At 41.4% G+C, this 15,755-nt stretch overlaps 1 protein-coding gene across 1 annotated transcript in view; it reads left to right on the plus strand.

Moving 5' to 3' along the window:
* LOC126290925 (forkhead box protein L1-like) overlaps positions 1 to 15,755 on the plus strand; it is a 63,498-nt gene that overhangs the window by 44,561 nt on the left and 3,182 nt on the right. Inside the window, exons 2-3 of the mRNA XM_049984957.1 lie at positions 285 to 567; positions 13,320 to 13,444. Coding sequence (XP_049840914.1) covers positions 285 to 567; positions 13,320 to 13,444 — 408 coding nt within the window. The remainder of the gene's footprint in view (positions 1 to 284; positions 568 to 13,319; positions 13,445 to 15,755) is intronic.

Here is a 15,755-nt window from a genome sequence, read left to right on the forward strand (position 1 = left end):
GCTAAGCTTGACACAATTAAGTATTTTGGATAACTCGCTGGTAAGCGAAACTGGTGACATTTTATCACGTAAAACTTTTTCATCATGTGTCCTGTGAATGGATAACTAACCCTCGTGGTAGAATGGCCCTTTCTAAAGTCAAATGTTTCTAAGTATTTCGTTATTACTCACACGTAATCATGGAGTATTTTATAATTTTTTGATCCTGTAGAGTGTTATTTAGCCTCAGAATAAGAAACATATCGAAATCCAGCAAATATTCATGCACGCACCTACTTTTGCAGTGGAGCTGTCTTCCCGTTGTGCCAAGAGCGGAAAGCCGACAACCAAAGCCAGAGAAGCCGCCATACTCGTACATCGCACTCATAGCTATGGCTATCAGTTCTTCCCCGGGCCGGAAACTCACTTTGAGTGGCATTTACCGCTTCATCATGGAGCGATTTCCATACTATCGGGACAACCGACAAGGCTGGCAGAACTCCATCCGTCATAATTTAAGCCTAAACGACTGCTTCATCAAGGTTCCGCGCGACCGGGACATGGAGGCGGGTGCAAGCAGTGGCAAAGGTGAGTATTAGCATTTGTTTATGTTTGATATGCAGTGGGAGGATCGCTTCACACACTGACGTAATGGCTTCTGAGAAATCATTTAGATTTATTCATGTTCTATAAAAGAGACAAGAGTATTACCTAATACAACTTATCGGTGGAACTTACACTGTCGACGATTATAATTGCAACACTACGTAAACGGAATGCAACAAACGTAAACTGATATAAAGTTTACTAAAAATTTAAAAAATCTGAGTTTAGGCTCTGGACGGGCCGATCGGGCCCGATCGGCCGCCGTGTCATCCTGGGCCAAGGCGTCATTGGATGCGGTATGGAGGGACATGTGATCAGCACAACGTTCTCCCTGTAGTAGTCGGGTTTCTTGACCTTGGGACCGCTGCTTATCTGTCGAGTAGCACCTCAGTTGGCACCACAAGGCTGAGTGCATCCCGTATCAGTCCTCCCACCAAGGAACAGTCCCTGGCAGTATCGGGAATCGAAGACGGATCCTCCGTAAGGCAGGCAGACGCACTGACCACTCACAAGGGAATCACACAATAATTGGATTTTTGTAGTTCTTTATATGTATGGTATGTGAAGTTCAGAACTCAAATTACCTCCCCCAAAGCAGTTCGAAAAAAATTCTTTAAACAGAAAGAGTGTAAAGTTTTCCAGTCATGATTAATTTTTATTCGAGAAGCAGTGTGGCTCTGTGGTATAGTGCTTGCTCGCTGAGAGGAGGAGCCAGGGTGCGAGTCGATGTAGAATCAAATTCTTGACCTAAGGTGCATGTTCAATGAGCATTTATCTCAAGCGTAAGATATAAACAAAATTGACTGGCAACTCCATAGAGTGCTGTGTGCACAACGACCATATGATAAATAAAATTAGAAGGAAGGTCAGCGTTGGCCGTAATTTTGATGATTTATTAACAGCAAAATCGATTTTCGATCACATAATGATCATTTTCAGTGCTGGATGTTAAACATTTTCGCATAGCGATCAGTGAAAAAGAAACAAAACACCACAAATACACCTGAGTACAAACCAAATGTTGGTAAGAACATACCTTTAGCGTACAAATTAAAGCTCATAGGCACTGTGTCTAGTTATTATCAGTAACAGAAGCTATGAAACGATCACAATAACTGAAGCCGCTGTTTACATTCACCTACACAGCAGACCTCGGTGTGACAGGGGCTTGGAACGCCCTCTATGTGACATGTGTCACTTGAAGACTTAACATTACTTTATTTGGCAAGAGATTACCACAAAATACCAAATGTGCACTTCCAAATCATTAATTGAATATTTGAAATTTAAAATTGTTCATTAAAAACGCATAGCAAAAAGGAAGGGGGCGTGTTATTTTCAAAACAACTTAAAAAATAGCTAGATACCAGTGCCTATGAGCTTTAATTTGTACGCTAAAGGTATGTTCTTACCAACAGTTGGTCTGTACTCAGGTATATTTGTGGTCTTTTGATTCTTTTTCACGGATCGCTAAGCGAAAATTTTTAATTTCCAGCACTGAAGATGATCATTATGTGATCGAAAATCGATTTAGCTGTTAATAAAACATTAAAATTACAACCAACGCTGACCTTCCTTCTAATTTTATAAACAAAATGTAATTTATAATTTTTAAGTCATCAATCTTTTATAGAAGTTCCGCAATTAAGAATTTCTGTTTGCAGTAAGAGCTGAATTTTTGTGTACAGTAGGTAATTAGAAATTTTGTGTGCAGTAAGTAATTAGAAATAAGTAGACATGAATTTTTCATAGAAATTAAAATTGTATGTGTTAATTAGCATTTATTTGATGAATTTTACATTTTAATGGCTTAGGTATTCGAACCGATCGAAGAAAATGAGTGTCGATTTAGCAGTTACCAGTCTCCTGCGTCTTATGTATCCTACGCTTCACGGAAATGCTCGTTCAACATGCGCCTTTGTTTAAACAATTGATACCGCCTGGAATCGAAATCCGGCCCTCCACGCAGCACTCTACCACAAAGCCACACTGCGTGTTGAAAAAATCCATCTCATTTTAGCATATTAAGCACGGACCGAAAACTTCTAAGTCACTTTTTGAGAGTTGCACCGAACTACTGTTCTAGACGTACATTTGAGTTCTGATCTTTACGTACCATAAATATAAAAAATTACAAAAATCCGATTGCCCTGTGTCTCCTTGTCGGCTACAGATGTGGACATGTAGTGTATTATGAATATGCGAATGAGTAGCACTTCAGCATAACACCTTAAAGCAGGTAGGAATAGCAGCATCTACATTCCGTACAAATCTAAAGATTAGGCACAACATTTCTCTTTCGGAAATCAAATTTTAATGTTGTTTGAATGTGACAGTATCATGTTGCGCCTCGAGTAAGAAGGGGAAACGTCCCAGTACATGTCGTAAGCCGACAATAGCTGGACCGTGTCTTACCGGGACTGCAGTTTTATCATTCTGCGATACTGTTTCTCGCGTTGGTAAATGTCATGCGAATATGGAACCGATGGTTTCAGAAGGGCCATAGTTAAGGATCGTTAAGGATCCCAAGCGACTATCACTCGAGAGGACATACTGCTCACCCAGCCATGCGTGCAGCTTGTACAGGCATGTCACGTACCTTGTGTCAGGACATGGTCTTCTCTGCAGCAAGATAAGCATTCACAGGAACAGTGAGACAATGTCCGGAGCACTACATTAACCATCGGTACAGTTACCATCGACGCAGCAGCAGACAAGCACGCCCAACGACATGCTAAAAACATGACTGTCATCACATCGTCTTTTCAGTCTTTTTTTTGTGACGTGTTAATACACAAGGTTTCGACTTTTGTCGTGGCCAACACCTTCTGTAGATGTCGCACCCATGGAAAGCATGCGTCGTCGAGAGAGTTGTATGCCACCAGTCATAAGGCACAATGTTTGATGTAATCTGGCATAGAGCTGAAACAGCATGGAGTGACGTACCCGTATCTGTCATCCAGCCGCCTTTCGACCGGATGCCTAGCTGGGTTAGAGACGTTGCTGTTGCCGGGAGGATGGCCAGCTGTATGTACTAAACAGTTTTTGATGTTACTGAGCAACAGTCAGCAATAATTTTTAATGAACGCGCCACCACTTGACTGTTTTCTTGTGTATTCAATTACGATCCGGGTTTCGGCCTTTTATGCCATTTTCAAGTGATTGAGTTTGAGCCATTAACATATATGCAGGATGTGTTCATTTAAAAGTCTATGTACTAAATTTCGCGCAATGTATATCGTACGATCACTTACAAATTTAATCATTTATTCTTCTGCTATACTGTATACGTACCATAAGCAGTTGGAATTTTGATGACCAGACGTGTATCTTACCCGTAGCCTGATCTGAAAAAATGAGTCGCTAATGCCAATGTCACTTCACAGAATAAACACTAAATAATGCCCTAACAAAGTTATCGCCGACTTGTAACGATGTTGGTCAATACACAGTGCAACGGAGTTTCAGGCAGACTAAAACAGTGTTCCAGATAGATTTCAAAGTCTAAATTCTGTAAATAGTGAGTATGAAACTGAATCGAACACGATCCGTTCGTAATCAACTTGTACTCTCTGTAATTATTTATGGAAGAAAAAGATAACGTACATCAGTGTTAATGTCTACATTGATTAACACCGGTTTCTATCATTTTATGTTCTGTCTTGTATTACTATTACATTTCTTTGAGTGTATAAATTAATCTGAGCTGCCCGGAAACATGTTATAGATGATCTAAAGCAAGGATGCTTTCGTACAGTATAACTCCGTTACAGCTTTACCTTAAAATTACATAGATCCTCCACACAATCAAGGAACAGACCGCACATTCAGACATACAGTGGATGTACTCATGCTGTACAAATATTATGTGAGTATATTTAATTACGCCTGTTGCAATCTGTTGGAATTAAACAGACTCTTCATTATAGGCCGAAGTCCCGCTACTGGAATTCGCGTTAGTTTAGAAAATGACCGATTGTGTCTGTATGAACGTAGAAGACAAAATTTTGTTATCGTCATTTTTCTAGTTTCGTTCATTATTCCAACAAGAATGGCTTTGATAAACAGATAAAATTAAATTTCTCTCAAGCAACTGCCACAACACGTGGCTGGAATTCCGGACTGTATGATATTCCACTAGATAATTTATATTAAATTATTCCAGACAATTTGCTGATATTTTTCTGTCGGAGTTTTGTTGCAAATTAATTACCTTAACGCGTCAGCAGATCAAGTACCTCTCTGTTGAGAAGAACAGTGATTTTCACTTACACTTTTTATTATTGCGTTCTTTTTAAAAAATAATGTTATTTGGGACCTTTTTGTCGGCTGTTCCAAAACCTTTACAGCCAAATGAGACATTACAAACCAGGAAACAATCCAGGGTTCCGTACGCTTCTCGCAGTAACTGGCTCCATACTCTAACTACAAATATATCTTACGACGTAGCAGAATTGAAATTCGCCATTTGGGTCTAAACTTTCTATACTTTCCCTATAATATGAGGGACATTCGTAAAGTTATAACCATCATCTCAAGAAAATAAAGTTACGTGCGTTTTTATTTGCTTGTTTGTAGCTATATGTCTGTAATCCTGGTGTACGCTGAAATGCCCGTGCCAGGGAACCGAAGTACGCCACTAGAGGAGATGGACAGCACCTCTGGCGGCGTCCTAGTGTACTGTGAGGCGTTGATTTCAATTAATACCAAGACTTCACACATATACCTGCAAACAAACAAAAACTGAATCACTTAAATTTATTGCCACCAGCTGCGACAGAGTGGCGTATATGAACAGTGATCATATATTGTCAAATGTTTTTTATTCCAGTCTTTGATCACAATATCAATTCTTTTGACGATGACCGGTTTCAGTTATTTAGAAAAGGAAATCCGAATGCAGCAGATGATCTGCAACAGGAGATCCATATGATAAAGTAGACTGAGATCTGAGGATGGTCATTACTGACTGAAACCGGTCATCGTCAAAAGAATTGATTTTGTGATCAAAGACTGAAATAAAAAACCATTTAAATTTATTTTTTCTGGGTAATAATTGATGCTTTATGAGTACGTTTCGCACAATTTAACTGGCTTGAGCGTAAATACGAACAAACAGACAAATACCATCCGAACGCGTGTTGAACGCCCAACGGTCCGACCGACCGCCGTGTCATCCTCAGACCTAAAGCGTCACCGGATGTGGATGGGCATATGGTCAGCAGATCGCTCTCCTGGCCGTTGTGAGTTTCCGTGGCCGTTGCCGCTACTTCTCAATAAAGTAGCTCCTCAATTGGCCTCACAAGGGCTGAATGCACCCCGCTTGCCAACAGCACTTGGCAGATCCGGACGGTGACTCTTCCAAGAGCTAGCCAAGCTCGACAGCGCTTAACTTTGATGATTTGGCGGAAACTGCCGTTACCACTGCGGCAAGGTCGTTGTCAAGCGTAAATACGAGGGCTTGTTAAAAAGTAATGCCTCCGACTTTTTATGTGAAAACTCTTAAGGCTTTTTAAATAAACGAGCGTTATTAACGTCCTACATCTTTGTTATTCAAGTCTATATTTTTGCAGCCTTCTGCCGCAAGAGGGTTCCGAATTGTCATGTGTATCATGGCGGTGTGTACCGTAACGGTATGTCGGTGCGTGAGACATATGGTGCTGTAATCCAGTTCCGAATTCGAAGAATTCATCCACAAGGAGAGCACCTTCTCCTTTAGCATGACAATGCCAGACCATCACACGACCTCTGCAACTTCTGCAAAAAATCCGACACCTTGTGTTTACTGTCATAGATCATCCTCCATGTAGTGCCGACTTCGCTCCATCCGCTTTTCACCTGTTTCCAAACTTAAAGAACACCTTCGAGGACTTCACTTTGATAGTGACGAAGCGTTGCAAGTAGATGTAGCTCCGTCAACAAAGTGGAACATTCTGCTGTACAGGATCAACCAACTGGGCTCTCGTTGGGAGAAGCGCGTTCGTCACCGGTTTACTATGTTGAGAAATAGATATGTAGATATGAAGAATGTTTGTTTTATTTAAAAGGTTCGAAGAGTGAACATAAAAAATTGGGAGGCATTACTTTTCAGCGCGACCTCGTAATACTAAGCAGTACAACGATAGGTTACTGTTAGTAAAGTGCATAGACTGAGTTTCTAATTGCAAGAATTGCTTGTCTTTTGTTAATTTATACATTGACACGTCCACAGTCCTGAAAGTTCTCCTTCGTGATGCTGCCTAAAGAACTCAATAAAAATTATTGTGTGAAAGTAGCGCTAGGTTTATATCGTGTCCATAATCGAGTAATTAAGGGTGGAGGGCAGGATCGGCCTGAACAAGGATATGGAAAGACAACGGTAGTACGTCTCCTATAAAAACTACCCCATCACCTGCGTAATGAGATTTAAGAAACTGCATAGTTAACCTTGCTAGAAAGTATTCGATTATTTAGGCCACGAAAATTGAAACACCTATTAAGAATATGGCAAGTAAGAACACTCATTTTAAAGATCAGACTTTTGTTCTGTAGGTCCATACTGAGGGGATGTACAACTTGTCACAAAAATAAGAATACGTAATAATTATCTACTAAAAGGATACAAGCTAATGTTTCTTTCATAGATCCTCATGGATGTGAAACACGTCAAAAATTCATTTAATAGGTAATAACGAACTCGTCGCAAAATATCTACCTGTACGATACACTGAGGTGACAATTCTTAGGTTACTGTACTCATGCATGACCAAAAAAAAAAACCAAAATGTGACAGAACTTGCCCATACATGTCACATTACTGCACAGGGGATGTGCAGAAGTAAGATTTCACACAATAACCACGTTTTTTCTAATTAATAATAGCATAGTCATCAGTTGATACAACTAACAAATTGGACACTAAAAAACGGTGGTGAATCTTCCGGGCTGTATGGTCGTGCTCGATACATTCTTTTCTTCCTAATGTTTCGTCCAGAGCTGTAATGGAATCTTCAGAGTTGCTCCTGATCCATCTGATCTTGCAACAGAAGCTAGAGCACCTCTCAAGATGTCCACTGCAACTCTGGACGAAACATTAGGAAGAAAAATGTTTTATCGAGCACGGTCATATAGCTCGGAAGATTCACCAGCAAGTAAGACAATCGGTCCTGAGATACTTCGTTGTATGATCGCTAAAAAAATCCTTTATGCTCCTCTTAAACCGAACTTAGTTGCTAAAAAAATCGAAATTTGTGGCAAGGTCATGCGGGACCAAACTGATGAGGTCATCGGTCCCTAAGCTTAAACACTACTTTAACCTAACTTAAACTAACTTACACTAAGTACAACACACATACCCACGCCCGAGGGAGGACTCGAACCTCCTACGGGGGGAGCCGCGCGGACTGTTGTTGTTGGCAGGAGTGCCAATCGTATGGTTAAAGGAGGCCGAAATGCACGCGTTTTAGCTCACGCAGGCTGGCGTGAGGTCTGGAACATGACAAGGGAATTAGAATTGAGAAAAACGGACGTAGCTGGTGGAATACTTAACTTTAATCCATTAACGGAGAACGTCGCTCTTTATGGTACATGATTCACAATATCAATAGTACGGATACTGGCGCCTTGCTAGGTCGTAGCAAATAACGTAGCTGAAGGCTATGCTAACTATCGTCTCGGCAAATGAGAGCGTAGAAGTCAGTGAACCATCGCTAGCAAAGTCGGCTGTACAACTGGGGCGAGTGCTAGGAAGTCTCTCTAGACCTGCCGTGTGGCGGCGCTCGGTCTGCAATCAATTGATAGTGGCTACACGCGGGTCCGACGTATACTACCGGACCGCGGCCGATTTAAAGGCTACCACCTAGCAAGTGTGGTGTCTGCCGGTGACACCACACGGACCGTGACAAGACGCCTCAGGCCATGCGCTAACCCATGCTGCTTAATTAGTGGCCAAACTTTTTAAGGCTGCTAGAAAGTTATTGAAATTATATGTTCCTAAAAATGTACACCTTTGTGGATCAGGGAAATTGATTTTAAATCTTTATGCAAATTATTATTATTTCTGGTGCTCATTCTATGAACTGAAAAAGAGATATACTATTTCTGCCAAACTCATTAAGGATTAAATACCTTGGGAAGCAGTAGCTAGTATCACCAGTTCTTCAAACAGACCTCGGCAAAAAGTCCTTGAGTTCACAGTAGGCCTCTGTTCTTATAGTACATATATAACATATATTCTCTGATTATCGTCAGTGTAGCCACACAAATATTAATCGAACAGTAGCCGATAAACACCAGCTACCTCTCATAAGCGAAGAGACAGCACCATTTATTCTCAACATAGCTGCTTATCTGCTAATTTTATTCATTTACCTGTTCGTCAACTTCTATAAACACAAGCAGGATACAGCAGTTTACTTAAACGTATCTGTTAAAATAACTTACCGTATTCGCATCTAACAGCTACTTCTGTCTGTTAGTGTTGATTCATCCTACATTCCTGGAGGTCCCGTTGCGTGATGTCACATACGACACGCGAATTAATAAATAAATGAATCAACGAACGAGATATTGCAGTCCCTCTCGCTGTCAGGTTCAAAGATTTAGACTGCTAGTACCGTGATCCTATTTTTACGAGTCTTACTTACGCTACATACCTGGTTGGCAATGTTCAGACATCGGCGTGGTAAACATTTTTAACATGTCGGGAAAGTTCAACTATAAAACAGTTTCCACACTTTCAGTGCGTATTTTGTGGTAAATACGGATACACTAAATTGAAAATTGAAGAGTTTAAAAGCGGCAATTCGGATTTCATTCTTGCTTAAAGTGACAATTTTTCAGCGCAAACGAAGTTCTTTAGTCCAGTAACTCACCAGTTGGAATTAACTTTTAGCGTCAAAAAAAGCTGCGCCTCAAATTTCTGCAGCATGTTTATAATGCAACATAATGCTTAAATTTAAGAATCTATTGGCTTGTTAAGTAAGCTCTAAAGCCATGGACGTGGACAAATGACACTTTTATAAAAAATTCTGTGCTATCTGTTTGCGGGGACTGGGACAGGATCACGTTTGCTGTGACTCAACAAACTGGACATACTTCATTCAGCACATGATATCATAAAAAATATATAGCAGGTTAAAACTTTTAAAATAATCTAGAGTACTTACTCCACTTCACTAGTAAATAAAGATTTCGAATGTCTGGAATTAGCGAGTGAAATAATTTTACAGTGATATACTTTTCTTTATCCTACAATCCGTAAAGCCTTTACCTGTGGACGATCTATGTTTCTAGTTCAGTAACATTACCACCACATTGCATTACGATGTGCACGAAACAACACATAAATTTTGCGTCAGAAGCTAGCGCAGAGAAAAAGCTCTAATATCTGTATTTACACGTTGCTGTTCAGACAAAACAAGAAATAATGCACTAACAAAGCTTATAGTAACCCTAGAATGGTACACTTAACTGCTTTGGGTGCCAGCATTTACACATAGTCCATTAGTTACGAGAAACTTCATTTAGAATCGATTAAAGAATGTCCTTTTGGCGTTTCCCGCTCTCTGTCCCAGTATGAATGAGTATACTTTGTAAGGTGGCAACGGTCTTGCCCCTTACATGAGTCCATTTAAAGTGACTATAATCACTTTGCGAGCACTTTAGGTCAATAAAAACGACTGACAGCGGTGCAATTGCTTTGTAGATAATTAGTTGTTGTTTGTTGGAGTAATAATCTCGATTACGGTGTATGAAATGTTTGTGGAAACGCATCGGCATGCTGGCTATGTAATGCAGGGAAAATTACTCGATTTCGTAATTATCAGATTTTGCGTCAATGCATTATATGAGAGGCACCGGGGACGCAGCTCGGCCAGCAGCCTGACGGTGCGTCTCCAGGTCTGTAACCTCAAGTGTTTACACTGCACTGTGGAACTGGTTATTCTGAGCCTTTCTATGGACGTGACTAACTCGGTACAGTTTTGGTGGGGACGAGGCGAAGAGCGATCTCTGTCGAGGTCTTCCGTCTTGGGCTTTCGTTCTGAGAGGACGAGAGCCATGTCAGCTCTTTGCTCATTGGAAGATTGTCGCAATTTGAGAAGTTTACGGACAGCAGTCTGTTGTCCGAGTATTGTAGGAGTGTAATTTCCGAGGCGCCACACCCGGATTCCACGGCCGCGAGGTCGCCCACCGTAGACCGCAGCTACAGCAGCAGTAGTACGGGGAGATCGTTCCATATTCGGCGTGCGTTAGGAGTAGCGTTAAATAGCTGGGTCACGTGCAATTGCTGTTTCCACTGAGGTTTCACGATACTTGGGCGTGTAATGATTCCTCTTATTTTTCGTTTTGTATCGATGTCAGTCGGTCAGCCAATTCGTAAGAGATCGCGTTTTGTACCGATTTTGACACAGTTCACTGCCAATTCAGCTAGGAGTGTAATTTGTAAATGGCTCATTTGTGTTTTTATGCAGCACTGGCCTGAAGTTGATAATAAATTTATTGTGATTCTTCAGTTTCTCCCAGCGGATTTCTTGCTCGAACAGTCCACGGGTGTACTGCCGGTCCATAGTGTCCAACGGGCGCAGTATTTCGGCGATCAGACATGTCCCCATCGTCAGGTGCGCACCTGACGATGGCAACATATCTGATCGCCGAAATACTGCGCCCGTTGGACACTATGAACCTGCAGTACACCTGTGGACTGTTCGAGCAATAAATTTATCGATTCAGTAGAGCTTTTACTTTCAGTAATTTGATTAATTTGATCCTGAATTCACCCTCTGCTTATTTTATTTCTGTGTAATTGTCTGATATCCTTGAACCCCCTAAGCGTTACGGTTCATGTTTGGAATTAAGAGTAGGTGTGATTTATCATCAACACTACCACCGCAGATTAAGTAGAGACGACAGGGAGACATTTAAATCTAGTGTTATCCATTCTTGCGTACATTTCCACTCCCGATTTCTCGGTAAGTTGTTTGACAGGGGCGAACATACCTAAAATCCAGACGGGTGGGGTGTTACAACTTATGTGATTGTGTCTGATTTCTAAAGAATCTTCAGCAGTTTAGAGTTTTTATGGCATTGGTTTCTATCACTCCGTAGTCTGTGCTAGTCAGTGGGTTAATAACCTCGTTCCTAGGTCGAACGAAACTGAAGTTTGTGGTACATACACTACAGAAACGTTATATCAGTGTAATTATTACAACATTCCAGCTGAGACGACATTAATTTTGTGTAATTTATGCAAATGTTATTGCGATTTTGAAACTTGTATTTAAGTAACGCTGACGAAACTCACGCAGAGCTGCGCGAAGCCGTGCGGGGTAACTGCGCGGTCAGCGGCGCCTTCCACGGTTCGCGAGGCTGCCCCAGTCAGAGGTCCGAGTCCTCTACCAGGCATGGTGTGTGTGTGTGTGTGTGTGTGTGTGTGTGTGTGTGTGTGTGTGTGTGTGTGTGTGTGTGTCTGTGTGTGTGTGTGTGTGTGTGTGTGTGTGTGTGTGTGTGTGCGTGTGTGTGTTGTCCTTAGCGTAAGTTAGTTTAAGTTAGATTAACAAGGGGAGGCCGCCAATTGTGAAATTCAGATTCGTTTCATACTGCGCATAATAAAAGCTCGTGGCCAGAGGTGTAATGTGGCAAAGCACCAAAATGCACTTCTCAGCCGTTGTCGAGAAAATCGACAGTTAAAAGAAACTGTTGCGGTGAAATACTCTCTACGATTAGCAATATTCTACAGCGTCGTGACGCAGCCGTAAGTGCTCGGGTTCGTAATCAGAAGGTCGCCGGATCGAATCTCGCACCATGCAACTTTTTTTTGTAGTATTTGTTTTTTGTAATTCAAATGTGTATATATATAATTTCCGGCAATCAGTTGCAACAATTATGCACATAATAAATTGTTGAAAGTCGTTTGTCGTGGAAAAACTGGCGACTTTGAACATCATTATGTTTTCTGCAAACAAAGTTGTATTTCACAAATGTTATTAATTGTCTTCATACTGTTAACCACGTATAGTTAACGGAAGACGCAGAAACGATATTCCGAAACGTATAGCGTAAGTCAAACGTTAGAATTAGAATAGAGACCCCACGAACACAAATTTGCTGTGGCAGGTATGAAATATAAACTCCGTTACTCGCTCGTTACACTTGAAGGACAGATGTTGAAAGGGCCGAAACGAGCCGCCGCATAACAGCGTAGTTGCCTGCTAACTTCGAAAGAAGGTAGATGCGGTCCCTAGCGCAACTTATAGCATCGTCGAAAATCAGTGCGGACGTGAGAGCTTTGGTACACCCTGTTAAACAAACGGAAAAATGGAGGCGGTACAATTGGAGACCGATCCGCCTTTACCAACATGCATGAGAAATTCATTAATAGTTTATATATAAATTACAAAAAACTAATAAAAAAAATTGCATGGCGCGTGATTCGATAGGGCGACCTTCGGATTACGAACCCGAGCGCTTACGGCTGCGTCACGACGCTGTAGAATATTGCTAATCGTAGAGAGTATTTCACCGCAACAGTTTCTTTTAACTGTCGATTTTCTCGACAACGGCTGAGAAGTGCATTTTGGTGCTTTGCCACATTACACCTCTGGCCATGAGCATTTATTATGCGCGGAATGCATCGATTCTGAATTTCACAATTGGCGGCCTCCCCTTGTAAGTAGTGTGTAGGCCTAGGCACCAATGAATTCTGTAGTTTGGTCCTAAAGGAAGTTACCACAAATTTCCAAATTTTTCTCCTACAGGCAGCTACTGGACGCTGGACCCGGCGGCGGCCGACATGTTCGAGCAAGGCAATTATCGCAGGAGGCGCACCAGGAGGTCCCGGTCTGCGGCGTCCAGTGCACACAATGCCGCGGCCGAAACACAGGTCCGCTGGGCTTCTATGGTGTTAATGCTCTTAGTTATGGACTGCTAGGCATTTGGAGAAATTCTTAGCGTCTAGTGACTCTTCATACAAGCTTTCTTTCTCTCCTGCTTTGATCTGGAAACCACTCAAACTGAACCCACATGTATCGCCCTTTTCGTTTTCAACTGCATCAGTAAGAGCTACAAGTGTACTTGCCTTCGTTAAACTTTAATACATGAATGCAAGAATTACCGATATAATACTGCCAAGAAATTTTTCTCGCCTACAGAGTGTTCTCACTTACCCGTTTTCTCAATGCAGAAGTTTTATTTAATCCAGAATTTGTAGTCACGTCTCTCACATTGGAAACTTCACAATGAGGTGACAAAAGTCATGGGATACCTATTAATATCGTGTGAGACATCCTTTTGCCCGGAGTAGTGAAGCAGCTCGACATGGCATGGACTCAACAAGTGGCTGTTAAGTCCCCTGCAGAAATATTGAGTAATGCTGCCTCTATAGCCGTCCATAATTTCGAAAGTGTTGCCGGTGCAAGATTTTAAGCACGACCTGATTTCTCGATTACGTCCCATGAATGTTCGATGGGATTGATGTCGGGCGATCTGGCTGGCCATATCACTCGCGAGAATTGTCCAGAATGTTCCTCAAACCAATCGCGAATAATTGTGGCCTGTTGGCATAGGACATTGCCGTCCATAAAAATTCCATTATTGTTTGTGAACATGAAATCAATGAATTGCAGCAAATGGTCTCCAAGTAGCCGAAAATAACCAATCATCGGTTCAGTTGGACCAGAGGACCCTAGCCATTCCAGGTAGATATGGCCCACATCATTATGGAGCCACCACCAGCTTGCACCTTGGCTTGTTGACAACTTGCATCCATGGCTTCGCGGGGTTTATGCCGCACTCGAACCTTAACATCAGCTCTTACCAACTGATATTGGGACTCATCTGACCAGGACATGGTTTTTCAGTCGCCTAAGATCCAACTGATACGCTTCCGAGCCCAGCAGAGGTGGAGCTGTCAATGTCGTGCTGTTATCTAAGGCACTCCCCATCGGTCGTTTGCTGCCATAACACATTAATGCCAGATTTCGCCGCACTGACATAACGGATACGTTCGTCGTATGTCACACGCCTGCGGTTATTTCACGTAGTGTTGCTTGTCTGTTGGCATTGACAGCTATATGCAAACATCACTACTCTCGATAGTTAGGTGAAGGCCGTCGACACTGTGTTGTCTGTGGTGAGAGGTAAGGCCTCATAAGGGATATTCTCGGCATGTTCTTGATACTGTGGATCTCGAAATATTGAATTCCGAGCGACTTTCCAAGTGAAATGTCCCATGTCCCAAATACCATTCCGCGTTCAGAGTCTGTTAATTCCCTTCCTGCGGCCACAACCTCTTAACATGAATCGCCTGAGTATAAGTGGCAGCTCCGCCAACACACTGTCGTTTTACACTTTGTGTACACGATACTACCGCCAACTGTACATGTGCATATCGCTATCCCATGACTTCTCTCACCTCGGTATAAGGAAAGAGGGGAAGGAGAAAAACAAATAGGTGAGAACTTAAGAAATATTATGTAAAAAAAAAAAAAGATTTCGTGTAGTTATACATGTAGGTTAAGATGAATCTCAACTGCCATCGTTTTTCCGTTTTGGTAATCTGAAGATATTTTTCAAGCTTTGATACCTTATGAAAAACTAGCTGATCACAATGCATTTACAATTGAAAATGTGTTTAGATTGTCTCAGAGTTCACCAGTTGTCAAATAATTCGTTCTTAGTTTCTACATTTTGGTCTTCTGACCATCTATTTCAAACTCACAGATTATCAAAAACTGATTGACCAGTCACCTTTAAACATTTAAAAAATTGTAGACTATGTCAGTGATAGTCATGTCAACTAACTCGTCTTGGGTACTAAGAAACAAAAATTATCAGTGAACTTGTGACAAAACTCACAACGCATTTTAATTTCAGAGTAGATTATTTTATACATAATTTTTACTCTGGTTATTTTTCATATATATGCTTATTTCTTATTTTAAACAGTTTTTTGCGGGTTCCTCATTTATGTTTTTTCAGTGCACTTTATTTTCAACAACCGCACTCTCGATTCATTCCAGTTCAGAAGGGTATATCAATAGTTGTATGTCTATAAACATTTAAAATCCCAGATTAATGACTATTCGAGCAAACTGTGTGTTTCTCCGCTTTTCGTGAAAATCTCTCTCTCTTACAGACATCAGGACATTGAAAAGACTCTCATAGAGATTTGTCTCCTTACTTGTGGTAGTTTC

Source organism: Schistocerca gregaria, chromosome 1 (genome assembly GCF_023897955.1).
Source record: "Schistocerca gregaria isolate iqSchGreg1 chromosome 1, iqSchGreg1.2, whole genome shotgun sequence".
NCBI lineage: Eukaryota > Metazoa > Arthropoda > Insecta > Orthoptera > Acrididae > Schistocerca > Schistocerca gregaria.